The following is a 27,907-nucleotide window of genomic DNA, read 5'->3' on the forward strand; positions in this document are numbered from 1 at the left end:
ACTTGAGCGTCGGAGGGTCATCACCGGAGAATCCCTCCCCGGTTCGACACTAACGACTTGTGGTTGCAGGCATAGTTCGTCGGAGGACCACGTCATTTTTAGTCTACATCCAGTCAACATGAACGCCATCTTTACAGCATCCGTCGACTCGACTCTCGGATAGAATTATATATATATATCAAAGTCTAAATTATTTTCTATAATTTCATTTCAAAACATCTCTATTATCTACACCAATTAGATTGTGAAATATAATCCAACAGTTTATACGAAACCATGAATCAAACAGAAAGAGAACATTATCGAGATAATCAACACGGATACACAAATGAGGGTGTAGATGGAGACAGACCATGTGCCCAAGTCTTTACAAAGCACATCAATCTACCTGAACCTTTTTACAGTACACTAAGAGTGCAGAAACAGGTTAGAAATAAAAGAATACACACGCATGCGCCTCCTGTCACCTTGCTAAGTCTTCTAGCAGTTCATAGACTAAGCAACCAGGGCGACTAATTGGTACCTAATTTAACATATTACATGATCTTGATCATGAATAATGTACATTAACAGGAGCATCGATCTTAACCGAGCCCCCTGTTTGATTTCTTTGTTTTGTTTCAGCCGAAGCCACTGAGTGCAGAGTCAACGATTTCGTAGTCCTCAAATGGGTAATCTACTGCGATCCCCTGATCAACTGAGTACCAGGCCAGTGATTCCACTCCACTCTGCTGCATTTCGACATCTGTGAATGATCAAAGTACAATGTTAGTTAACCTTGATTCAAACTTCAACCTGTTTGTTTTCAATCAAGCAAATTCGGTTCACTGACATTGGGGAAGAACCCTCTGGTTAAACTGATCATTGGCCTCTTCCAATCTGTCCCAGTTTTGATATGCCTCTTTAGCCAGATGACGCACGTAGGTCTGCAAGTTATTAGAGCATCAGTGATCGTCGTAACTCTCGAGTTTATGAGAAGAATTCTAGTGGTACTTACCCTTTGACCCTGGCTCAGTTCCTGCAATGTTAGAGTGGTATGGCCATGGACAATCCCCACAGGTTCACATATACAGTTCAACAAAAGGCTGCACTGTGATCCTTGGTACAGATAAAGCTTTCCTCCCACAGGGCAGGTCTTGGCATGGGCAACTGTGGCCTCCCACACCCTGTCTGACATCCCAACTCCCAGAATCTGATGCAAAATTTCCATAAGTTCATTGATCATAATTTTTGGAACCAGCAATGGAGTAGATAGTTGATAAGCCATACATCACGGAGTGAGTGAGGTTCGACGATCAACAGCTTCAAGAACTCTTGAACGGTGTGGATGTTTGCAGCAGAGAGTTTCCTGTGGAAAGCTCCGTCTTTTCCGATCCTTTCCAGTCGCCACACTTCGTCGCCAAGAGCTGGTGGATAGTGCTTCCTGTACACTGTTCGATAGATCGTGATTAGTTGATTGATTTGGAGTTTATTTGGATTGGTATGGAATTAGGGAATTTAGTGGTTACATTCTCCTCTGTGATCCTTCACCACGAAGGGCACCGTCATGGCTTCCTTAATCCTCTGCTCGTTTTGGCTCCCGGCGGCGGCGACGATTCTCGCGCCGATCCTGAACTGCCTGCTGCGAATCCAGCTCGAGTTGTCGGTGAAAGAAAGATCGGAGATGACTGCCGAGACGTCTCTCATGGTGACATTAACTTCCCCGGTGAGCAGTGGCCTCTTTCCCGTCCTCTCCTTCACGATATTCCTCTGGAAGTCGGCGCTGCTCCACTCCGACTGATCCCCGCCCGGGAAGTCTCCGTCCAACACCACCACTTCCACTCTGACCGGCCACGGCAGCGGCGAGGCCAGAGGCTGTCCGGTGTCGGAGTCGACGATGGCGAGCTCCAGCGGGTTGTTCTCCAGGCACTCTATTTTGCTGCCTGTAAATATGGGCAGCGAGAGTTGGGTCTTGAATACCAGCTTCAAGCTTGATGCCTCCGGCGCCGCTTCGAGGTGCATCGAGTTAGACCTGAGAGGGAAACTGTCGAGGTTGGAAAAGCTCGCATCTTGGTGATCGTAGAAACGAAGAAACAGGATTAGCACATTCTTATACCTTTGGAACAAGCGCAGGCCATGGATAACTCCTTTCTCCACCTCTTCTTGCACCTAAATCCCATCAGAAAAAATAATGGACCATTAATTTATCTTCTTAATAAGCAAAAAAGCTTATTAAAATTGGGGCGGGCATCGAGCATACCACTTTGCGAAGCAATGGCTCCAAAGCGAAGAAAATGTTCTGCAGAGACTTAGCCATCATCGCCTCTCTGATCACTCTGTCACCACGCCGCAGGAACATGTTAATTAAACAGCCATTAACATGAAAACAAGCCAATCGACTGCAGGAGAAGTGTGGTTAGGACTACGAACGTGGAAAACGAAGGGAGCCGACGGACTCGCTTGCCGTCAGAGGAAGATTCCGGATCTTGGTCGGCGTCCTGGCGAAGCCTCTTTGCTGCCATCCCCTCCGTCTTCAGACTGTTCTAGGAAAAAGAGAAGCAGAGTATAGCCGTACGTGATTCAGAATCTGGAGCTAGCACGGAGCATTTAAGGGAGAATGAGCGAGCAGCCCCCTAACGAGAACGAGGATGGTTAAATAGCGCGATGGGGAAGCTGCGAGGAAAAAGCTTGGAAGGTGAGGGCCACCAGAGGTCGATGTGTGGGGCTTTGTCGTCCGCCCGCTTTCCAACCACCAACTACTGCATCTCCTCTTGAAATCCTAATCATCAACGATTGGCCCCAGTATCCGTGCTCCGTGTCTCGCCAGTGCTGGCAATTTCTATGCAACTCGAGGAAGAGGAGGAGGTGCCCCGTTTCGGCGTTGAAGATTCAAGTCAAACTCCCTCAAGACTTGGGAAAGCTCTAGGTCTTTGTTTAATGCAAATTGCGCAGCAGTTGAAGTGGCTGTGTGAGAGGGACGAAGTGGATATTCTTCAACTGACACGGTTGGTGACGCATGGTTCCCGCGTGAAGTCGAGAGGCAGCGCGTGGACACGTAGGCAAAGAAGACTGACTTGGGGAGATCCTTGCTTGCGGATCTGGGTCACCGACCAGAAAATAGAAAAACGACTTTTTTTTTTACGCGTTTGGAGAATTTTTTTTTTAAAAATTGTTCTAGATTATTAAATATGTAATTTTTTAATCTTTTATTAACTAAATAAAGAAAATTGTATTGGTTTTCAATGCCATTCATCCTTTTCCCAGTTATTAACTTTGTTAAATAACTAAAAGTGCTTGTCTATTTTTTAGAATATTCTTTCACCTAATTTACTTCTTAGTCAACACAATATACAAAAGTGTTGTGGCTAACACTTTATTAAATATGATTTCAGTTGGTTAATAGTTGTTAAAAGTGTTTGACGGTTATATAAAGTTCAAATTATGTATAAATTGATTCCTATGTATTTTTGTTTACTTAAGTATTCATGTGTTATGGTCCGATTATTAATCCAGTGGTGAGATCTTTCCCTGTTCATCCATCCAATAAATCCGGAAGTACAAGTGATCCAAGCTCCAATAGTCCACATGCCTTAATTTTCGAATACGATGACAATGAGTTTCAAATACTAAGTACATGAATGATCAATTGGGATATCCTTTCGGATGGATCTAATGATTAATATATGAGATATTATCATCATGAAGTCTAGGGTTTGAATCTCGACAAAGTCGAGATAAATATTTCCTTTATGTGCTAGTCATTATTCCAAAGACTAACAGCCTCCTTTGATTTATCTTCTTCATGTTAATTCTGAAATGGATTAACGAAAGTGTTGGGATGAACATATTCATCTTTTAATTGGGATGGCATCGTTGCATCGTGTCCGGGGCTCATATGGAGTTTACCTTGATACTCCTGCCATGGGTTGATTTCGGCATCTTGTCTTTCTTCTTTATTAATTCACATGTTGAGCAGTTAGGAGTATCCAACTGAATCATTCCATTATCTAGACACGTAGCTATGAACTGGAGATGATGTATAAGGATCAGACATGGTAATCTTTTATATATATATAACTAGCACAGCACCAACAGATTTTAATTTTTTATATTATTTTTAAAATAAAGTAATAAAATAGCTCATAAAATATTTATAACGGGGAGTAGAATAGTTCCAATGAACTAAATGCCTAAATGCACACTATGAATCACTATATTTTTAAAGAGAATGGTCAGCCTTGGAAAGCACATACAGAAGACAAATATGAAGGACAAATCATTTCACTAATGACAAATCATTTTACTAAAGAGCAATTAGTAGATAATGGCATTCCTCTATCTAATGAAGACAGTTTAATATATTACTTGATTTATCTTTGTAAATCATGGTTAAAGACACTAATGTCAGGTTCAATGATGACTAGAGTCGTAAATTTGGATTGGACCTGTCGGGTTAGTCCGTCCTGTCAAACAAATTAAACGAGTTGGGTTAGAATTTTATTAACCCAAACCCGTCGCGGGCCGATCCGTCTAGGCCCTCGACCCGTATGGTTCAACCTGAGATGAGTTTGAGTTGACCCGCGAATTGAGAAATATGTATAAGCTAAATTTTATATTATTATTTTTTTATAATTTTAAAATAAAAATAATACTTTTCAATTTAAAAGAGCTTACCAATAAGATGTTTAGATAATGTATTTTAATGTATGTGCATATAAAATTATCATATCATGGACGGAATTGGCCGAAGCCCACCTCCACAATTGGGCCTTATTTGGGGCTATTAGAATAAGAATAACCAAATGAAGTCAAATAAACGAGTAGTTTATTTCTTTAATTTTAATAATCATTTTAACTATCAATTAAGAATTATTATGCATTCACAAGTTAAATAAATCTTCGCGGGACTAATTCTTCATAACTTGAACAATCTCAAACATCATTTTTTTATTTATTCAATAAATTAATTTATAATAAATTATTAATCTAATAAAAAGGGTACAAATATATTATACTTGTAATAGCATATGTATTTTGGGAGCAAATATTAATATTTGACTATTAATAATAAAAAAATTATTTATTTAATACCAATCTCGTGCTATCCACGTGCCAATGAATTTTTTTCCTTAAGGGACACGTGCTCGCCTCGCTCCATCTCCTACAGTAAATACAAGCCTTATTTATTTTACACAGCCGTTGCTACCTAAAAATTACCTTAATGCAGAGCCTGGAACCAGAATGCGGCCCCTCGACTATCTCCCTGATAACCAATAGGCGCGCAGGTCAACTTCTGAAGGTCAAATTACCCAGTGTAGCGCCTGCTTTCTGCGTGTCCCCGCGTAGCAACCGACACCGAGTTCCGGTCAATTGTCAACCTTCCCTGAATTGTAAGGCCAGGATTCGTACTGTGCTCCATCGAACGGTTCAGATTATTTGAGAAAGTGAAGAACTCCGTTTTGGCGTACGGATGGTCCAGGGAGAAACGAACCCGCTTGGCCCACCCGCTTTTGCACCGGCGGGAAACCGAAGGAGTGGCGAATGAGCAAACTGGGTCCGGCGCTGCGTAATTCGTCTCGTAGAGGTCAGACGTAAGCCACGCTCTCTAAAAACCTCGTGCTTGCGTCGCTGGCTCGGTTTTTATCGTCGTTAATGCGGAAAAAAGGAGCCTTTTTCATTTCCCAGTTAGGTAGCGAGGATGTCGACGAGGACGCCAACGGCAGCGGCAGAGGAGGAAAGGCCGTCCGAAATAATGGAATCTTCATCTTCGTCGTCGTCGTCTTCGTCTTCTTCCCGTTCTTTGCTTGAGAGGCTGAGGAGCTCGGGAGGAGGGTCCTCGCCGCTCATCTTCTTTCTCTGCTTCCACAAGGCGATTCGATCCGAACTTGATTGTCTCCACCGTGCCGCCGTAGATCTTGCCACTGATGGCGTTGCGGACGTTGAGGACGTATCACGGCGCTGCCGCTTCCTTTTCGCCATGTACCAGCACCACTCCAATGCGGAGGACGAGGTACTCGCTTGGTCCTTTTTGATGAATCAGGTTAATGTGTGGATTTTTTTTTTTTTTTTTGGTAATGCGGTTAGAATCTTATTCAATAATTCCTACAATCATAGTTCTAACGGGATTCAAGAATCTTGGAGTAAGTTAAGGAAACTTGTAGTCTATCATCTCGATTTGGTTGCAGCCATGTTTTTATGCTCGACAGCTATATTTTCCTTATAGAGCATCGAATCTGTCCATAAATTTGGCCTCTATTAACTGAGGAAATATTTTTGACTGAGTTAAAGGATATTGTTGGCAGGACTGTCCGGTTTGATGAGCAATGATATGTGTGTGGCCATTAACGGTGGCTACTTTTGGTGTTCTATTAACAAGTATCTTTTAGCTCGCTGTTTCTGTATTAAGATAAGCTTCTGCCTCGCCATTTTCTGGCTTGTATTGTGCATTCACTGTAGATTGCATTAGTATCAAAGTTGGAGTTGAAAATTTTAAATTTAGATGATACCATAACTGCACTAGCTGGCTCCTTTGATTCAGGCATTGCCGCTAAAGAAAAAGTGTGTGCATAAATACATTGCTGTATTTATTATCACTGTTAGCTATCTAAAACTTCTTGAATTGCAGGTCATTTTTCCAGCTCTTGACAGACGTGTGAAGAATGTAGCACAAACATATTGCCTGGAACACAAGGGGGAGCATGGCCTTTTTGAACAATTATTTAGACTGCTGGACTTGAATGTTCATAAGGATGCTAGTGTTAGAAGAGAAATTGCCTCATACACTGGTGCTATACAAGCATCACTGACGCAGCACATGTGTAAGGAGGAGCAACAGGTTTGCTTATTTTCTTGTATAATTCTGATGCATTTTTTTTATCTTTCTGTTCAGTCTGTATGTAGTTCTTATTGATTTCTTGGCTGAACCATGTATACTGAAGCTCTAAGAAAGTTGCTTTCATTGAGGTTCTGGAGTAGCTAGCAGTTGTCATATGTGCAACATGACTTTTCGTGTTTTGCTACACTCTAGTGTATGTTGAAGTTTCATATGTTAGAAAAAATTGAATTATCTTGTCATCTAGGTGTCTTGTCCAGATTTTCTTCACTCAAATCAATAATTGTTTTAGTTGCAAAAGTTTCTCCATTGTGAATTATATTGAATTGGTTCTTTTACAACTGGTCTTGACATGCAAATCTTACTTTTTGTCTAACAATTCCTACATTAGTGCATTTTTAATATATCAGTCACTTGATGTCAGTTTGCATGCTTCCAAATTGCTTGTTTTTGTTTCAGGTTTTTCCACTGCTTGTCGAGAGTTTCTCACTTAAAGAGCAGGCTGATTTGGTTTGGCATTTTTTATGTAGCATCCCTGTGAACATAATGGCTGAATTCCTTCCGTGGCTTTGTTCTTCTGTTTCACCAGACGAACATAAGGATATGATAACATGTTTATACAAAGTAGTACCTGAAGACAAGCTTCTTCAGCAGGTAAGAATGTGATTCCATAATCACAAATTTTTTATTAGTTATCTAAATTGAAGTCTGAGGCTCCAAATGAATCAGGTCATATTTACTTGGATGAAAGGGAAACATTTGAAAAAACAGACTACGAGGCAAAATGGTTTTCTCTTGAGTTGTGTCAATTATTCTAATACCAGGAAGAGAAAATATGCAGAATCAGACTATAATCTCAACTCACCCAGAATTTATCCAATAAATGAAATATTAGACTGGCATAATGCTATCAAAAAGGAGGTCGATGACATTGCAAAAGAAGCAAGGCAAATACAGTTAACTCGAGATTTCACTGAGCTATCAACCTTCTATTCAAGGCTTGAATTTGTTGCTGATGTATGTATTTATCACAGGTATCGCCTTCTAGTTAGTTATGATAACCCTTCCTTCTTCTAAAGAAAAATATTCGTAGTCACTAGTGACATCTAGTTGTAGAAGATGACGACCCCAAAGAGTTAAGACCCGCATGGCCACATGTACTCTAAACCACTGCATTACAATATCCTGTTATTTAAATATATTTGTTCATATTTCTGCATGCTAGATGCTTCTGATAATCACTAGGGCACTGCTTTTAAAACCGGATTAATTTGTGGGAGCAATTAGGTGTAATTCTGTAATTAGAATGTAAGAAAATAGGTTAAAATGGTATAAACATTTCCAAAGTCAACAAGTTCTGATAGCTGGTCAAACTGAATTGAAACGGTGAAAGAAAAAGGGACATCAAATAAAATTCTAAATAATGTAATTAAAAGTTATTTGAGAGATTAAAATATTACTAGTGATATAAGTTTGCCTAGAGTTCAATGGAAAGGCAAGATCCATGTAACCACTAAACCCTAAGGCTATGTTTGATTAGGAGTAATGTAATCAAGCGTGTAATGTAATAAAATTTGTAATGCAATGTAATGTAATTAATATTACATTACTACGTTTGGTGAAAGAGTTATATATTATATATATATATATATATGTATGTAATCTTTGATTACAAGGGTGATTATATTCTTTTATTTAGTGGTCATTATTTTTTTTAAAAGGAATGTAATTCATATTATTATAAAATGATAAAAATATCCTGCGACTTCCGCCGTGGTCGAGCTTGCGTGACCGGCGGCGGCCAGCGGCATCGATCGGTTGGTGCAGGAAATGGACTAGGGGTATATTTGACATTTAAATTTTAATTAAACATTGATCTTGGAATATAATTGGATTATATGTTGTTGGCTTTGTAATCCATATTACAAAACTTTATTATCTTTGGTAATTTAGATTACATTATATTACATTACAGCTTGAAAACTGTACCAAATAAAGTAATCAATATTGTTTACATTACAAGGCTAATTACCCCTCACCAAACGTAGCCTAAATAGTTGGGACTTTCTTCATGGTGTTTCCTTTTCCTTACTAATAATTGTGGAATTCTGTCTGCAGTATAGCTGAAGATCAAATTTTATTTCCAGCAGTGGATATGCCAGTTTCATTTGTGGAAGCTCATGCTGTGGAAAAGGAGCAGTTTAACAATCTTAGATTTCTAATCAAGCATATTCAACAAGGTGGAGCTAATTCATTATCCACGGAATTTTGTTCAAAGCTTTGTTCACATGCTGATCAAATTATGGACACTATTCAAAAGCATTTCAATGCTGAGGAAGCTGAGGTATATATCAATATGTTGACAAGGCCACTTTTGTAAGATATCATTAACATGATGTCAGTGGTGTAAACTTTTGCTCTTATAGGTGCTTCCACTAGCAAGGGTGTCCTTTTCCACAGAAAGGCAACGGGAGATTGTTTATCAGAGCATATGTGTAATGCCTCTGAAACTAATTGAGCGTGTTTTACCCTGGTTAGTTGCAACCCTTTGCGAAGAGGAAGCAAACTCATTTCTCCAGAACATGAAATTGGCAGGTCTTATTTCATCCTTTCTAATACTCTGATGCATGTAAAACAAATGATACTTTTAGGCAGATGACTTATCAGTCTGTTCAAGTGAGGATTATTGCCATTTAGCACATTTTAAAACCAGATTATATTTGTAAAACTTATATGCTTGAGACATTTTGTTGAAGCTGTTTCTTATGCATCTTTTTCTTTCAATATATATATATATATTCATTATTATTTTGCAGCATCATCATCTGAGACTGCACTGGTTACTCTTTTTTCTGGTTGGGCATGCAAGGGCTATCTTCTCAGTATATCCAGATCTGGAAGATTTATATGTTTGTCATCAAAGGTAGCAAAGGGTGTCTGTCAGGAAGAGAAGGATAAGATAGAGGAAGACAGCAGTCAAACAGTTTGTTCCCTTGCTCCTCCATCAAGCAAGTTGCCATCTGTAGAAAGAGAAAATGACAAGGGTCCTGTTCGCCAATGTAGTTTCTTAGAGTCTCATAGAAACAATAGTGTCCTCATATCTTCTGATTTTTCAGTTGCACAAAATGAAATTTGCAATGGACAAACTTGCTTTGCTCCTGAATTAGGAGTCGCCAACCCTACTGTAGCTGTAGGTTCCTTCGCTAGAAAATCTCAGTTTTCCATGTCTTCCAATTCTTGTACTCCTTATATAAACTTAAGTCTCGTTTCCAGGGAGACAGAGACCATCTTATCAGATGTTCCCCATCCATTCAGGCCCATTGATAGTATATTTAAGTTTCATAAAGCAATCCGTAAGGATTTAGAATATCTGGATACAGAGTCTGAAAAGCTTATAAATTGTGATGACTACAAGGCATTTCTCTGGAAATTTAGTGGTAAATTTTGTTTGTTGTGGGGCCTGTACAATGCTCACAGTAATGCTGAAGATAGGATTGTTTTTCCAGCTTTAGAGTCAAGAGAAGCTCTTCACAATGTCAGCCACTCCTATATTCTGGACCACAAACAAGAGGAGAAACTATTTGCTGAGATATCTGCAGTTCTTTCAGAGCTTTCACTACTACATGACAGAAATACAAATACCTATGAGAAAACTGAGAATATTGGAAAGCACTACCTTTATTCTGTCAATGATATTGATTGGGCGAGGAAGCACAATGAGCTGGCCACCAAGCTTCGAAGCATGTGCAGATCTATAAGAGTTACTTTGGACCAACATGTTTATATGGAAGAACTTGAACTCTGGCCATTGTTTGACAAGTACTTTTCTGTGGAAGAGCAGGAAAAAATAGTTGGGCGCATAATTGGGATGACTGGAGCAGAAATTCTTCAGTCAATGTTACCTTGGGTAACTTCTGCTTTGACAGAAGAGGAGCAAGACATGATGATGGAAACATGGAGGGAAGCAACCAAAAACACTATGTTCAATGAGTGGTTAAGTGAATGGTGGATTGAGAGGCCTGTATGTTCTTCACAACCATCTGGAGAGGCAACCAATCTTCCAAAAGGTTTGTCTTGTACATTAAGAATATGAACTATGGCCATTTTTTTGACAAATATAAATAAAAATGAGATATTTTTTTCTTCTTTGTATTTGTGACACTCTATTAGGATCCGTACTGCAAGAACATTGTGACCACAATGATCAGAAATTCAAGCCTGGTTGGAAGGATATTTTTCGAATGAATCAAAACGAATTGGAAGCAGAGATACGAAAGGTTTCTCGAGACCCAACACTTGATCCAAGAGGAAAGGCATATCTTATTCAGAATCTAATGACAAGGTTTCTGTTGTACAATCTATTATTTCGATACCTTGTATTTACCTATTTTGACCCTTGTATTGATTGCTGCAGTCGTTGGTTAGCTGCTCAACAGAAACTGCCAGACTCATCTGCCACTCAAGATGGAAAAGATGAAGATATCCCTGGATGCTCACCAGCATATCGCAATGTAGAGCAAGAGATATTTGGTTGCGAGCACTATAAAAGAAACTGCAAGGTCCTTGCTGTCTGTTGTAAGAAGCTCTTTACATGCAGGTTCTGCCATGACAATGTCAGTGACCACACAATGGATAGGTAAATTATTTGCTATCTTAAAGGTGATGTCTCAGAAACACCACTCACTGCTTTTCTGGTTGGTTTCTTAGTGCTTTGTTGGTTATAAATTTTTTTAATGTTTTCCCTTGGCAAAATGTATAGATACCTTTTGGCTGTTGAGGCCTAAGCTAACTTCCCATCTTTTTCATCAATGCACATTAGTTGTTTGACAGCAATCAAACAAGGAAACAATTTTTTTTATTTCATTTCATATGCATGATCAATTTGGACATAAGCTATTGTTCCATGTAAGGTGAAAATAAATTTTCTCTAGAAATTTTATGGTTTTGAAGAGAAAAAAAAAACTATTTTGTGGTTTTGAAAAATTACCACATGACTTCTTGCAGTATATCAGTGGGAGATAGTTTCTGCTGGTCTGGAACTGGTACATCGAAGTTATGGAGCATATTTGTAAGACCCAACAGGAGAGTGTTTTGTGAGTGGAATTCTTCCAAAGAGATTATCGAACTGAAACCTACCAGAAAGAGGACACGGATCAGAAATTTTAACTACCAAATTTAAGTTAATTAATTCTATTCTTTATTTGGGACCTCTTTTTGTGTTCAGAAAAATATTTGGATGAAGATCACTGTAAGAACACTTAAAGTTGAGGGGGAAAAGCATGTGGGTTTCAGTGGAACCACTGACGATTCAACCAACTTCATTCATGCATTTGGGACAACTAAAGCTTGAATAGGAGAAATAGTATCTTATTGATTTCTAATCTATGCTTAAAGTATTGTTCATGGTTTCAGTATAGTGTCATGTCAAAGCTTCAAATGCCTCCCAATACAAGTGTTTAGTCCTCTTCACCTGAAAATAGCATGCTTATCTCTAAATATAGCCAAGGTCTCTTATAGCCTCTTCATTTACTTCCTAAATATAAGTCCAAAAGCAATTAGAAAATCATTTGAGTTAATTGAGTTAAAAGTTTGGAGTAATAAGTTACAACAATGTAAAAAGTATCTCAACTAATGATTATACTTATTAATACCAAAATTAGGTAGTGTAATGACTAATAAGCATAGCTTATTCATACCAAAATGAGTAGTGTGCATTATTCGAGGGCATTGGTTCTTATAGCATTCTAGTTAGCATAACCTCATAACTTTTAAAGCCCAAATTGAGTAATTCTCTTAGAATTTCTGATATCAGAACTAATTTTTTCACATGCCCATAAATAAATCTTGATTAATCAATGGGGACTATCACAATTGGAGTAGAACAGGCACAAGTACAAGGTATAGTGGCCTTCTAGTTGGTGCTTTGTCACTTCCCCTCTCTTTTAAAGTATGCTTTCCACTCATGATCGGCAAATGACATCAAAGAGTGAATCATGGTAATAAAATCTTCTTATATCAGTCGATTCTGGATGATATTGGCCTGTGCAAGCCTTGTTTCAGTCAGTACAATTGAAACTTTGTTGATTTGGAGGACATAATAACATTTATCCATGATTTGGTATTTGATCCTGTTCGAAAACGGAGATGATGGCAAACAGGGGATGTGGATGGAAAGTTGACGAGATGAGGACTCTGCGTAAACCTGCAACACAGAAGACGTTAGTACTGGGCCGGGAAGGGGTTCCCGGCAATAGTCCTCCGACGCTTAAGTCAGTTTCTGGTAAATAGAAAAACAAACTGTAGCAAGAACGTGTAGAAAACGAAGTTGCGCATACCTCCGCTTGCAGATGGGAACCTCCTTTTGTAGTGTCACTGTAGTGTTCATGCACACATCTCAAAGAGTAGGCACGTTTTCCTAGGCATCCTAGGAAAAGATAAGTAAAAAGTGTCTCTGACACCATTCCTTAAGTAGCCATGCAACTTTATGATGTGACAGGAAGCTTTTAAAGTATGATTTGTCTGCTGAACATGTTCTGCTGTCAGTGGCACAAATTCCCAAAACGATATGATGAGATAGTTAGTAGGCCCACACATGGCCAACCAGCCGCTGCTCGGCCGGGTAGTCCCCGTCCGAACGTAATGCATAGAATTATTGTCCTGCTTTATGTTCGATTGTACTGTTGTTGGAGGGCTGCCCTTTGTCCGATTGGATATGCCTCCCGCTCGGGGTAGTGGTCCGAGGGAGTTGTTGCTTGGCTCTCAGCCTTAATCACGGGCTTTCCTAGAGCGGTTGTTCGGGCACAGTGGGGCCGACCGGGTTGTCATGCCTGGCTGGACAGACGAGGCTGCCACTTGGCTTAATTGGTTTGCTTCATGGGCCTGAGCCTTTGATTGTTTTGACTTTGACCTCCATATCGACTGTTTTTCTTCTACTTTGACCCACTGGTGGGGTCCCTCTTCATTACCGCATCACGAGTCTCCCCCTCAAGTCTAGTCGAAGAAGGCTGCAAGTCCGACTGACTGGACATTTAGTGTGCCCTATCATTCTTTCTTCCCAACTGGTCGTGCTTGGGCTCAGGGTTGTCGTTCTATGATGTCTACTGCTCCAATGGTGATAGTTGTCGTTCGGTTGTCGACGTTCTTTGACTTAAGGGTTTATAGCCGTCGTTCAACTCTTAACGTTCTTTAACTTAAGGGTTTATAGTCGTCGGTCGGTTCTCAATGTTCTTTAATTCAAGGATTTACAGCCGTTGTTCGACTCTCATTGTTCTTTGACTCAAGGGTTTATAGTCGTAGTTCGGCTCTCAACATTCTTTGACTTAAGGGTTTATAGCTGTCGTTGGGCTCAATTGTGCACAACACTTAGCCAATTTTCTGGCTCCTTGCTAATCTCTGCTCTGACTGTAATGCCCTTTAATTGCTGTCGTCATCACCCTAATTTCTCGAAAATCATTTAGATCTTCACCCATTAATGCAAAGCACGCTTGGTCATACCCTGTAATCATGCTTCCCGCCTCCTCATTAATGGCAATGCCACGTGTCGCCTTTGAATGTCACCGCAGTAGTGATGTGATAGACGACTATTTGGGTTTGATGTGACAACAACCTTTTTGAATTCAATGGTCACGATGAATCCTCATTTTCCAAAGCCCTCGATCGAACGACTCAGAACAATCGCCCTCTAGGTTTTTAAACCCCATCTTTTTCTTTTACCCTATCGTTTTCCTCGCGTTCACTGTTACCTTCTCCTCTTTGTCCACAGCCTTTGTCGGCGATTTCTTTTGCAGTAAGTCCTTTCTTCTCATTGAATCCTTATTTTCCTTCCCTTTCTCTGCTTTATGGTTGAATCTCCTCATCCTCCCCCAGCTGTCCTCGGGCTCTTGTACACCTCCATCAAATCTAAGTTCAACAGCAACGAGGATGATTAGATGCAGCTAACATATTGTTTCCCCGAGGGTTATAAGATTGTCATTCCATCTACCTACGACCGCCCTCATACGCCTCCCGATGGTTTTCTGTCATTTTTTAAGGATCAGTTTCTAGCCGGCCTACGCTTTCCCATTCACCCCTTTTTCTCCGAAGTTTGTAAATATTTTCATATTTCTTTGTATCAATTAGTAACCAACTCTTTTAGACTGCTGTGCGGGGTAGTGATACTGTTCCGCTTACACGACATTCCTTTGGTACCCCGCGTGTTTCATTATTTCTACTACCCTAAACTATCCAAGTCGGGCACCTTTCTATTTCAAGCCCTAGTGGGCGTCGTTTACTTCGATAAAATGCCTTCCTCAAATAAGCATTGGAGGGAGCAGTACTTCTACGTCCGTCTCCTCGTCCGACTCGAATTCCCGACCATCTGGTAGATAGAGTTGGCGAAGTCTCCTCCGGTCGGTCGATATCGAGGCTGGTTAGACTACCTTCAAGCAGCTGCGAGTCTAGCCAGTTAGAAATATCACATACACTGGTTGTTATTGGAGGGGGTCACATATGTGTTTGGGCTAAGCCTTATTCAAATGCGGCTGCCCCTCTCCCTAGGTATGTCCTTTTTCTTCCCGCCGTCCTTGAATCTAACTGACTTTTTATCCTTTCTTGCAAACCCAAATCATGTTGAGGGCACAGTTGAGCGACAAGAGCAGGTTTGCAGATGCAGAAATCAATGTCAAAGGCATCGCCGAGCTGGAGAGTCGAGGCTTGTTGAAGGTCGAGCACTTGGAAGAGCCGACCGGCGAAGCAGGCGGAAGTTAGGTGGCAGCTAGCGATGTCGCGGCCACAACTGGCAAGCTATCCCCCGAGCGGCAATCTATGGCACCGATTGCGATGCCTTCGGAGTTGGCCACTTTCGGTGAGCCGCTAATCCAACGCCGCAAGAGGCACCAGGCGGAGGCTTCTTCCCGCTCAGCAACTTTAGCCATCCAACCCTCTGCTCCTTCAACCTTCATCATCCATCCGAGTGGGGCGAAACTTCATCTTCGGTAGTCCCTGAGAGGGAGACTGCCTTACCTACCCCTCCATCCTCCAATCGGACACCTTCTTTTTCCGCGCTGCCAGCCAGGACGATATGTGCATCGTCGGTCGCCTTCTAGCCGCTTCCACCCACTAGCCCAACCGACGAAGTATCCATAATTCGCTCCTCCCCCATGTCCAAGTCCAAGAGCCCCGCCACTTCAGAGCCATCAGCCCCGAGCAGCCGACGAAGCATCAAGGTCATCCTTCGCTTGCCCACTGATGAGTGGCATCGCCCGAATGGCGCCGAGTCGTGCTCACTCGACACCAAATAACCATCCAAGGTCCCCTTGCCCAAACATGGGCATATGCCAAGGCCAAGGCGGCAACCCTTCCGCCTGAGGAGCTAGCTAACGGCTTCACTCAGAAATCCACTGGAGTAAGTTTTAACTAAGTCATTTCTCTACATTCCCCAATCGGAACTAATTAGTGCATCTGTCTTACAGTTCTAGGTGGAGAGTTTGGCAATCTGCCAACGGCTAGCGTTTTTTTAGCATGAAAACCAACAGTTGCGAGCCCCGTTCGTCCAAGCATACACCTCGCGGGCTTGGGTTGAGTAGCTCATTGCGGAGGTTGCCCAACTGAAAAAAGACTTGGAGTATAGCTCCGAGCAACTGTTGGGCTCCAAACAGGCGCTCAACGTAGAGAAAGACAAGAATCACGAGTAAGCCCTCCAACTCAATCGGCTAACCAAGTAGGCTCATAACTTTAAGTCGAAGATAAATTCTGCCACCATCCGAAACTCAGAGTCATCAAAGATCTTGGCATTAAAAACAAGAGGCTCGAGTCTTGGCCCAAAATCTTAAAGAGGCAAAAGCTGCTTTAACGGCAAAGCAGGCTAGCCGAAAGGCCCTGCAGGCAGCAAGCAAGCTCCAGCTTGATGAAAAAGATGTCGAGTTGGCGGTCCTAAAGGCTGAGTTGGAGGCGTCCAAGACGGCTTTCCAGAAGTTGAAGGAGGAGGAACCTAGTCGGTTGGAATCCTTCAGAGTAAATTATCTTTGCTCTAACGCTTTTAACGATATGCTCATTAACTGAATTATCTGTCTTTTCAACTATGATATCGACGACACCCTCTGACAACTGAAGGACGGCGACTACCTCTCCCTGACCTATCAAGAAAAATTATAAAGAGGGAGCAGATCTCCGAGTCGCTTCCGGACGACGTGCTCAATTACCTTGCCTTGTTTCCTTCTCAAACTTCTCATCAGCTTTTTGTATTTTCCACGAGCAGCTTGTAAAAATTTCTAAGTGTCAATCAATGCATGCTCATTCGACAATTTGGAATTCTCTCTTCTACCGCGTATATCAGGCCGAGTGGCTCAAGTGTCTTCAGATGTCGGAATTAAGTGCACTCGTAACATTGTCGAGCGGCTTGTGAGTTTTTGACACTTGGGCGCGAGAAGTTCACTCGCTTATAATACTACCGAGCGGCTCGTGAGTCTAGGTTACGCCCGATTTGAACCCCGTGGCTAATAATCTTGAGGCACGATTGCGTGATCGATTATAACTCGCCCCAATCGGGTCGAGAATCTTTGACACTTAGGCGCGAGGGCATGCTCGTTTATAACACGGCCGAGCGGCTCATGAGTCTAGGACACGCCAGATCTAAGCCTCGTGGCTAATAATCTTGAGATGCGATTGTGTGCTCACTTATAACTCGCCCGATCGGGTCCAGAGTCTTTGACACTTAGGCACGAGGGCATGCTCGCTTATAACACGGTCAAATGACTCGTGAGTCTGGGACACGCTCAGTCTGAACCCGGTGGCTAATAATCTTGAGGCGCAAGTCCATACTCGCTTATAACTCGTCTGATTGGGTCGAGAGTCTTTGACACTTAGGCGCGAGGGCATGCTCGCTTATAACACAACCGAGTGGCTCGTGAGTCTAGGGCACGCCCAGTCTGAACCCGGTGGCTAATAATCTTGAGGTGCGAGTGCGTGCTCGCTTATAACTCGGCCGATCGGATCGAGAGTCTTTGACACTTAGGCGTGAGGGCATGCTTGCTTATAATACGGTCGAGCGGCTCGTGAGTCTGGGACACGCCCGGTCTAAACCCGGTGGCTAATAATCTTGAGGCGCGAGTGCGTGCTCGCTTATAACTCGCCGATTGGGTTGAGAGTATTTGACACTTAGTAAATCTTTGTTTAAACTTTCCTGCATTCATAGAATAAATGGCTTTACAATTTACATGAATTTTATTGCACTTTTACTAGCCTGCCCTGTAGGATTGTAGGTGGTTTGCGCTCCATGCCCGATCGAGCTTCCTTTCGGTCTCGTCCTGCAGATAGTATGATCCCGAGTTAAACTTTTGTATCACTTTGTAGGGCCCTCCCCATGGCGCCTCCAGCTTGGACATGTCGCCGACCGACTTCACGCTTTCCAGACTAAGTCACCGACCTAGACTAATCTGGGAATAACTCGTTTGTTGTAGCTTTGCTTCATCCTTTGCCGATATGCCATCAATCGGACGGTAGCTTTATCTCTGATTTCGTCTATAAGTTCTAGCTCCATAAGTCGCCAATTAGGATTATCCTCGTCGTACAACTATCGCCGATTGGATTCTATGCTAATCTTAATTGGGACCACTACTTCTCCTCCGTACTCCAAGTGAAATGGAGTAATGCCAGTGGCCTCCCGAGGAGTGGTGCGATAAGACCATAGTATTCTCGACAGCTCATCCACCCAACTTCCTCCCGTGTGGTCAAGCTGGACCTGAGTCCTCTAAGAATTTCTCTGTTGGTGACTTCTACTTAGTCATTGCTTTGGGGGTAAGCCACTGAAGTGAAGGCCTGTATAATACCATAGTCGACACACCACTCTTTGAGCCTCCGTCCTTAAAACTGTCTTCCATTATCAGAGACTAATTTATGAGGGACGCTGAACCAGCATACGATATTTTGCCACAGAAATTTGATAACCATCTGCTTGGTTATCTTGGCAAGCGGTTCAGCTTTTACCGATTTGAAAAAATAGTCCACCGCCACAAGCAGAAATCTTCTCTGACCGGTCGCCTTGGGGAAAGGTCCTACAATGTCCATGCCCCATTGGTCGAATGGACATGACACTATGGATGCCTTCAGTTCTTTCGTCGGCCGGTGCAGTATGTTCTAGTATTTTTTGGCAAGAGAGGCAGGTGGACACTGTTCGGGCAGCATCCGCCTGCAAGGTAGGCCAGAAGTACCTTGCCAGTAGGATTTTTCTTGCCAACGAATGGCCGCCCAGATGACTACCACAGGAGTCTTGATGAACTTCTTATAAAATGTGATGGATGTCTTCCGCTCCAACGTACTTGAGCAATGGCTTAGAGAAGGCTATCTTGTATAGGTGGTCTCCAATTAGTGTGAACTGCTCGGTCTTCTTCTTGATTACCCGAGCCTGCTCTCGGTCGGTTGGCGTATTGCTCGACCGGAGGAACTCAATCAAAGATATCCTCCAGTCATTCAAGGTCCCTCCTTCAACCGACCTCTCAATATGAGCCACCAACAATACCTACTCGATTGGCCCATCCAGCACTACAGGGGTTAAGGAACTTGCCAATTTTGTCAGTTCGTCTACATACTGATTTTCCGCTCATGGGATTTTTTTGGATAATTACTTCTTTAAATCCAGCATTCAATATTTTGAACGTCTCAGCATACAACCTTAGCCTTGCATTACTTATTTCAAAAGTCCCCGACAACTGTTGTGTTGCTAATTGAGAGTCCGAATGGATAAGGACTCGGGTGGCTCCTACATGCCGAGCCACTTACAGCACGGTGATCAACGCTTCATACTCTGCCTCGTTGTTCATGGCCTGATAGTCCAATCGAACGGAGTGCTGCACTCGATCTTCACATGGTGATATCATGAGTATGCCCACGCCGTTGCCTTGCTTGGTGGATGATCTGTCCACATAGATTTTTCAAGTTGTCTCCTGCTCGGCATTCTGTACTTCTGTCACAAAATCAACTAAGGCTTGCGCCTTGATCGTAGATCTGGGCTAGTACTGTATGCCAAATTTGTTTTGCTTCGTGGTTCACTTGATGAGCCGGTTGGACGCTTCAGAGTTGAGAACTTGCCCTAGAGTGCTATTGGTGAATACAATTATAGGATGCAACAAAAAGTATGGGCTAACCTACGAGTGGCGAGGACCAGTCCGTACGCCAGCTTCTCGAGATAGGTGTAGCGGCATTCGACATCTTTCAATGTATGACTCAAAAAATACACTAGCTATTGTTCGACATCATTTTGTCGCACCAACATTGAGCCAACCGCCCGCTTAGTACATCCAAAGCGGCTCGCCAGTGATGGGCTTTGCCAATACAGGTAAGGAGGTTAGATAACTCTTGAGCTCCTCCAGCGTTTTATCGCACTCGGCGTCCCATTGAAATTTTGTAGCTCAACGCAGAATCTTGAAGAATAGGTGGCTCCGATCAAATGATTTGGAGATGAATTTTGACAATGTTATGATCCACCCGGTCAGCCGTTGAGCCTCCTTGAGGTTGCGGGTCTTGGAGCGCCTTCACTTTGCTTGGATTCGTGTCGATCCCTCGCTCAGTCACGATGTAACTGAGGAAGCATCTGCTCCTTACCCCAAGCAGGCACTTGTTTGGATTGAGCTTGATTTCATACCTCCTCAGCGTTCGGTAGGTCTCCTCGATACCTGCACAGAGATCAGTGACTCAAAGGGATTTTATCATAATGTCGTCGACGTATACCTCCATGTTCCAGTTGATTTGCCCTCGGAATACTTTATTCATCAGCCTCTGGTAGGTGATTACCGCGTTCTTCAATCCGAACGACATTACATTGTAACAAAAGGTCCCGTCGGTCGTGATAAAACTGACCTTCTCTTGATCTTCTCTGGTGAGCGGGACCTGCATCCAACATGCAAATCAGGCCGTCGTCAAGTCCACCATCTGATCAATGTACGACAGTGGGTAATAGTCCTTCGGGCAGGCCTTGTTCAAGTCTCGAAAGTCAATGTAAATCCGCCATTTATTGCCTAGCTTGGAGACTAGTGTCACATTAGCTAGCCAGCTCGAAAATTGACTTCGCGTATGTGGCCGGCCTCTAACATCTTTTTTGCTTCCGCTCAGATTATCTGATTTTGCTCCGAGCTGAAGTCTCTTTTCTTTTATTTCACTGGCGTCCGACGGACATGCAACTCATGCTGGGCGATGATCGGTGAGATGCTCGGGAGCTCATGCGTTGCCCATGCGAACACATTGTGGTTTGCCTTAGACAGTCAACGAGCTCCTTCTGTTCCGCACCCAGGTCGTGGCTTTCGGTTGGCTGGGATGCACCTGGACTTCTTCTTTCTCGTCATAGACCAGGGCGAGAGGCTCTTCCAGAATTGCGTTTACTGCGAGCCATGGAGCCTTCCGCGTGGCCCGTGACTCTGCTTTTACCATTTCGACGTAGCACCAGCTATCCGCCTTTAACTTCACTGACCAAGTTGTCTACGGGGAACTTAATTTTCTGGCAAAACATGGACACGATCGCTCGGAACTTGTTCAGCGTCGATCGGCCGACCCAAAATGACATTGTAAACGGATGGGGCGTCCACCACGATGAAGTTCATCGTCCTCGTCCTCTTCAGCAGCTCCTCTCCGAGGGATATGGCCAACCGAGCCTAGCCAATTGGCAATACCTCATTGCCCATGAACCCGTATAAGGGAGTCGTCATGGACTGCAGCTCGTTCCGATTGATTTGCAGTTAATCAAATGCTTTCTTGAAAATAATATTTATCGAGCTGCCGGTATCTATAAAGGTGCGGTGAATATTATAATTAATAATTACCACTTTGATGATCAGGGCGTTATCGTGAGGGACCTCCACCCCCTCTAAGTCTTGAGGACCGAAACTGATTTCTGGTCCTTCTGCTGTTGCTTGGCTGCAACCGATGGCGTAAATTTCTAACTGTCGGGCGTGCGATTTCCAAGCCCGGTTAGAGTCGCCACTGGTCGGTCCTCCGGGAATCATCCCAATGTCGGCTTACTACGGTTTTCTTCCTCTCGAGCCGACGGGCGTTCCCGTTCGGTAGATGCTCGGGCATGCCTTTGATAGTCTCCGTGTTGATATGGCTGTCGGTGCTCTTCAGTCACTGGCCTCCTTTCTTCACGCCACCCTCCCACTCGTTGGTGATGGTGTCTAGCAAGCGAGGGGGATTGGCGGCGGAATCTTGATGAAGTTGCTCAGTGGAGCTACGGTTTGAACCTGTAGCAATCTTTGATGTTGTGCGTTGCTATCTGATGATAAGAGAAGAAAAGCAAGGTCCACGACCGGGACTTGGTGGGCCTCCCCCACTCAAACTCCACATGTTGGATTGCACGGGTCCGAGACTCTTGGTTTTGCTGTGCTGCTCCTGCTCAAGGCTCCCTTGGTGGTTGATGTGCATGCGTCGATCGACGCTCCAGGACATCGGTTGGCTCAGGAATTACTTCCTTCGAGTCGTTTGGGCTTCTTCAACATTGATATACTTAGTAGCCCGCCCGAGCAAGTGATCGAAGTCTTTCGGAGTCGTCTAGATGAGTGACCGAAAGAACTCACCTTCTACAAGTCCTTAGGAGAAAGAGCTTATCAAGATCTCCGATGTTGATAGAACTTCCATGGACACTTGATTAAACCTTTTGATATAGGTCCGCAGTGTTTCCTTGGGCCTTGCTTGACCACAAATAGATTGGCATTTGTCATCTGATGGCGGCAACTGCTTGCCAAGTGTTGTAGGAACGTCGATCGAAAATCTTTGAAGTTATGGATGGATCCGATCAGCAGCCTCTTGAACCACTTAACTCCATCGGTATATTGGTGGAGCGTTGCCACATTATCAAATTTGATCAGATGATCTTCGGGGTCGGTTGCTCCCATGTATTCCCCGATCGTCAAAGGTCTATAATGGCGTGGCAGTTGGCGGTTGAGGATCTCCTAGGAGAACTGTTGGTTAATCTGCTAGGGAGAGGTATTGAGCTGAGGTGATTTACCTTTTCGCTCATCTCGGACGGGCGCGTCATCTGATGAGGAGCTGGATGTCCATTCCGCTCGGCCCTGCTTTAATGATGGTGTGCAGAACAACGCGCGGTGGTAAGGGATGGGCGCGTTCGGTGCGTCTCGGGATATGCCAGTCGGCAAATTGCTTTGCTTCCGGTTGGCCGAATCTTCCTCTTGGGCTCCAAGTTTAGCATGTTGGCCTATTCTTGACGCGGCGCGGTCGCCTGCTCGACGGTCGGCTGATATCTGTTGTTGCTCCATCATCTTCGCCGCTCGGGCTTGTATCAACAACTCCAAGTCTTCTTGCGTTAGTGTTACCGTAGTAAGTCGTCCAACATTCACTATCTTCACGCTTCAGATTCAGGTAAAAATTCTCACAGACGACACCAAATGTGATCCTGTCCAAAAATAGAGATGATGGTAAACTGGGGATGTGGCTAGAAAGTTGACGAGATAAGGACTCTGCGTAAATCTGCAACACAAGAGGCATTAGTGTCGGGCCAGGAAGGGGTTCCCGGCGATGGCCTCCGATGCTCAAGTCAATTTTCGGTGAGTAGAAAATGGAGAATTATAGCAAGAGCGTGTAGAAAACAAAGTTGCAAATACCTCTGCCTGTAGATGGGAACCTTCTTTTATAGTATCACTATAGTGTTCGTGCACGCATTTCAAAGCGTAGACACATTTTCCTAGATGTTCTAAGAAAAGACAAGTCAAAAAGTGTCCTTTACCCCATTCCTTAAGCAGTCATGCAACTTTTTGATACGATTACCTGTTAGACATGCTATGTTGTTAGCGGCACAAACTCCCAAAAGGACATGCTCTGCTGTTAGCGGCATAAACTCCTAAAAGGATATGATGAGATAGTTATTAGACCCACACGCGGCCAACCGGCCGTTGCTTGGCCAGGTAGTCCCCGTCCGGACGTAATGCACAGAATTATTGCCCTGCTTTCCTTTATCCGATCGGACATGCCTCTCGCTCAGGATAGCAGTCGGGAGTTGTTGCTTGGCTCTCAACCTTAATCGCAGGCTTTCCCAGAGCGGTCGTTCGAGCACGACTAGGGCCAACCGGGTTGTCATGCTCGACCGGACAAACGAGGCCACTGCTCGGCTTAATTGGTTTGCTTCATGGGCCTGGGGCTTTGACTGTTCTGACTTTGACCTCAACGTCTACTTCTTCTACTTTGACGAGATGAAGGAGAGAAAGGAGGTTTTGTTTCTTGCATCCCTTGGAGCTTGGTGGTGGTGGCCGGACCTCTACTTCTCTTGGAGAATTGTGGTGGCCGAAACCTAGAAGGAAGAAGAAGGTGTTTGGTGGTTCTCGTCTCGGAAGATCGTTGCCCACATAACGTCCGAGATTAGAAGAGGAATACGGTAGAAGATCAAGAGGTTATTTTGCTTACAAAGAAAGGTATAACTAGTAATTATTTTCCGCATCATACTAGTTTTCTTTATATAGTTATTTATGGAAATACCAAACACAAGAGGCATATGATTCTAGAGTTTTCAAAATAGTTTTTTTTTCGAGTTTGTGTTTTCTTCTTTTTCGAATTTGTGATTCGATTATTCTTTTTGGTTAACCTAGAGTTATTTAAGGAAATAAATATTAGCTTTCCTTAAAAGGCTTTGCCTAGGCGGTGGTGGTTGCTCTCATATCCAAGAAGGCCATGTGCCTAGCCATGCAGTCCTGGAAGCCAATTTTGGAAATTAATATTTATGAAATTAATAACTTAGGTAGATTTGAATCAATAGTGTTAAGTTCCGCTTGCGATTCAAATCTAAACCATTAAGAACAGATAAGTTAAATTTGGAATCAATGATGTTAAGTTCCATCCACTAGTAGGGGTCCTTCTTCATCATTGCATCAGTATCGTCTGGCAGCTAGAGCATACATTTTGGTCTTGCTATCATTTTATACCTGAAACCCTGGTTACAACCTTAAAAATTTCATTAGTTCTTGGTCAATATGATCCTGAATATTTGTAGTTTTGTACTATATAAAAGATTATTTATTTTTTGATGATCATAGTCGAAAATGTGTATTCTTTGTTTGCATGCCATTATAGTAATGCAGATTGGACTTGCATATATCCAGGAATTGATGCAGCTTGGATGTTCCTAGGTTTAACCTTCTCCCTAACGAATCTGCAGGAAAGCAGTGACAGAGATGATGTGCATGAACTGTTTGAAAGTCCAACCTGTTGGCCCAACATGCAAGACACCTACCTGCAATGAATTTTCAATGGCTAAATACTTCTGCAAATTTTGTAAATTTTTTGATGATGAACGGTACTCCTCTTAGTTCCTTTAACATTTGTTATCAATTTATTAAACACAAACATTTTTCCTGAAATTGAAGTGGTACATAAATCTTGTATCTAAACTTAACACAAAAATGTTAGTTCTTTCTTCTGCATTGGAATCAAAATTGGTTGCATATCTTATAAGTCAATAGTGAGCTTTTTAAATTGGTATTTGGCTATTATCTAGGATTAGAAATGATAGGTATGCTTTAGGACATGTTTTTCAAATGACAAGCTAGCTTACTAAAAGAATTTATGCAACTAAGAATGACAAATATCCATAAATAAAAAATGTTCATTTTTTTTTTAAAAAAACTTTTCAGAAATAGGATCGTGGCATTCTATTAAAATGTTAACTTGTATACTTAAAATGTTAGATATCTTTAGAAAACAACTGGTCTAAGCTATTAAAAAATTATTAATGTTTTATTTTCTTCAAATAAATGATTTTATATGATTGTTTGCTTGTATTTTTGTGCATTCTATTGTTAAATTTCTTAAATTTTTTTTCAGGATTTATTCCCTTGCTGCCAATCCTATTTTGCAGTTTGTAGTTTTCTTGACTATCGAATACTGAACAATTTCAATTTTCAACCCCATGGTGCAATGAGTGAACCCTAGCGTGGCCCTTGCACTCCCTAAATCAAATATTTTATGGGTTTGAATTAAGGCTTGCTCCTATTACCCTGTTCAATTGATCATTTGGTGCAATATTTAAGCTTAGGACCACTTTACTATCAGGGGATGATGGTTCTTTCCTACCAATTTTGCTTGTTCAGAATAAATGGTCAAATTGATATTTTATCAGTTGCAACAACATGCAGTAAGCCTTTGTTTCTAGTTAATTAGACAGTTGTGATTAAGAGAGACTAATTTCACAGGAACCTAGTATGTATCGCTTCTGCGTATGTGACTAAAGGATTATTTTACAAATCTTATACCAGGCAATTAGAGAATGATGTGCACATGGAGGGTTCAATGTGATTCGATAAAGATATTGGGTCTATATTTATGTTCATTAGAAGTAGACCAAGCCAGAATTGGAGCCTTGGTAAAGTTGTTGCCATATGATTTCTAGGTCATGGGATCGAGTTTCGGAAACAGCCTCTTGCAAAGTAGGATAAGACGGTATATAATAGATCCTCCCTAGACCCCGCATTGGTAGAAGCTTCATGCACCAGATTATCCTTTAGAAGTAGACTATGCCACTTATGTGTTTGTATTAGAAAGAGCTCACAAAAATGCTTTGCCTTGGAACAACAATAGTATTCTACTAACATAATGTTTGATTGTTCTGAAATTTTCCATGGAAATGCTTTGTTTACTTCAGGACCGTGTATCACTGCCCCTTTTGCAATTTATGTCGTCTTGGACAAGGACTTGGAATTGATTTCTTTCACTGCATGAAATGCAATTGTTGTTTGGGTATGAAGCTAGTGGAACACAACTGTTTGGAGAAAGGTCTGGAATCAAATTGCCCCATATGTTACGATTTCATGTTTACATCAAGCGCACCTGTTAGAGCGTTACCTTGTGGCCACTTCATGCATTCATCTTGCTTTCAGGTAACTTTGGCCTGAAACATCGATGTGATTTCAGCAACATTTCCAGTTTCTTCTGTCGGAGAACTTATAGGATGGTAGAGGCTAATTTGTATTCTGAATTTCACAGGCATATGCTTGCAGTCACTATACCTGCCCTATCTGCAGCAAGTCTTTGGGAGACATGACGGTAATGCTTGTCATTTTATTTTATCAAGTTAAATGAACTCTTTTAGAATGTTATCTCTAGATTACTATTTCGGTTGAGAAAGCTTAGAATTTTTATCATCCTAACCTTAGGAACTATGCTCTCTTTCTGGTATTCTAAACCAAGATGTAAAAATTCAATGATAATTAGGGAACTTCAACGATAAATAACCTTAACCATGAAAGGGGAAGCCAAGCTATTTGAGACATAAAAATCCTTCTCTTTTGCTATTAGAAAGTTCATAATTCCATGCACAAGAATTAACTAAAACAAATCTGGAATTCCAATTCCAATTCCAAATTTTTCCCGACAAGCTGTTTGGAGCTCAGTGTCTTTCAATATTTTCAACAGATTAGTAATATTTTCTCATCAGGTCTACTTCGGCATGCTTGATGCTTTGTTGGCTGCAGAACGGCTTCCCGAAGAATACAGAGATCGTTGCCAGGTTTTACATCTCTCATCTCGGCCTTCCTATTGCTACATGTTGCACACTAAAATAAATTGAAATTCTGATCGTTCGACTTTCTGTTTTCCACAAGGAAATTCTATGCAACGATTGCGGGAACAAAGGCTCGTCTCGTTTCCATTGGCTGTACCACAAATGCAGCCTATGCGGTTCATACAATACGAGGGTAATAAACACTGAAGCGAGCACATGTCCCACATCAAGACAGTGATGAATTCTCTTCTTTCACTTCCATCATTTTTCAAGATTAAATCTTCTTGAGTGAAGAGAACATATTTGAGACATGCACAGATTCCACAGGGTCAACCGATTGACATAAACAATACCACAAGAAACAGGGGAAGAAGGTGCAAAAGGAAAAACATGTTGATTGATACAAGACAGAATAGAGGAAATGTTTGCCCATATGATATTGAGGAAGATTTTTTTTCCCACGTCTTGGATATTTTTTTTCATCGTCAAGTAGGTAAATGTTTCTTGATAAGCTCTGTTTTCTTTTTTATTTCTGAAAAAAAAACCCATTTAAAAGATGTGTTTATCACTATTTAAGCAAACCTGAACTCATTCTTCATGCATATTATATATGCTATGGTTTTACACACCTA

General features: G+C 42.2%; 2 protein-coding genes across 3 annotated transcripts; one reads left to right on the forward strand and one right to left on the reverse strand.

Moving 5' to 3' along the window:
* Positions 1 to 279: 279 nt before the first annotated feature.
* Positions 280 to 2,718, reverse strand: LOC122002297 (protein SAR DEFICIENT 1-like). 2 transcript variants are annotated; one of them, XM_042557425.1, is made up of 8 exons: positions 2,410 to 2,712; positions 2,240 to 2,315; positions 2,096 to 2,148; positions 1,509 to 2,011; positions 1,270 to 1,430; positions 998 to 1,192; positions 833 to 926; positions 280 to 745 (listed from the first exon to the last, which is right to left on the reverse strand). In XM_042557425.1, the coding sequence occupies exons 1-8, from the start codon at positions 2,499 to 2,501 to the stop codon at positions 621 to 623; spliced, it is 1,299 nt and encodes a 432-aa protein (XP_042413359.1). In that variant the 5' UTR covers positions 2,502 to 2,712; the 3' UTR covers positions 280 to 620. The 2 variants fall into 2 exon arrangements, with proteins under 2 accessions (XP_042413359.1, XP_042413358.1); XM_042557424.1 differs by having other exon boundaries at positions 1,509 to 2,148; positions 2,410 to 2,718.
* Positions 2,719 to 5,642: 2,924 nt separating this feature from the next.
* On the forward strand, positions 5,643 to 27,907 carry LOC122002299 (zinc finger protein BRUTUS-like). Its single transcript, XM_042557426.1, has 14 exons — positions 5,643 to 5,989; positions 6,605 to 6,814; positions 7,271 to 7,465; positions 7,541 to 7,845; positions 8,930 to 9,155; positions 9,238 to 9,406; positions 9,628 to 10,878; positions 10,982 to 11,153; positions 11,226 to 11,447; positions 24,936 to 25,073; positions 26,418 to 26,652; positions 26,759 to 26,818; positions 27,210 to 27,281; positions 27,376 to 27,907. The coding sequence occupies exons 1-14, from the start codon at positions 5,678 to 5,680 to the stop codon at positions 27,511 to 27,513; spliced, it is 3,705 nt and encodes a 1,234-aa protein (XP_042413360.1). The 5' UTR covers positions 5,643 to 5,677; the 3' UTR covers positions 27,514 to 27,907.

This window comes from Zingiber officinale, chromosome 7A, assembly GCF_018446385.1.
Source record: "Zingiber officinale cultivar Zhangliang chromosome 7A, Zo_v1.1, whole genome shotgun sequence".
NCBI lineage: Eukaryota > Viridiplantae > Streptophyta > Magnoliopsida > Zingiberales > Zingiberaceae > Zingiber > Zingiber officinale.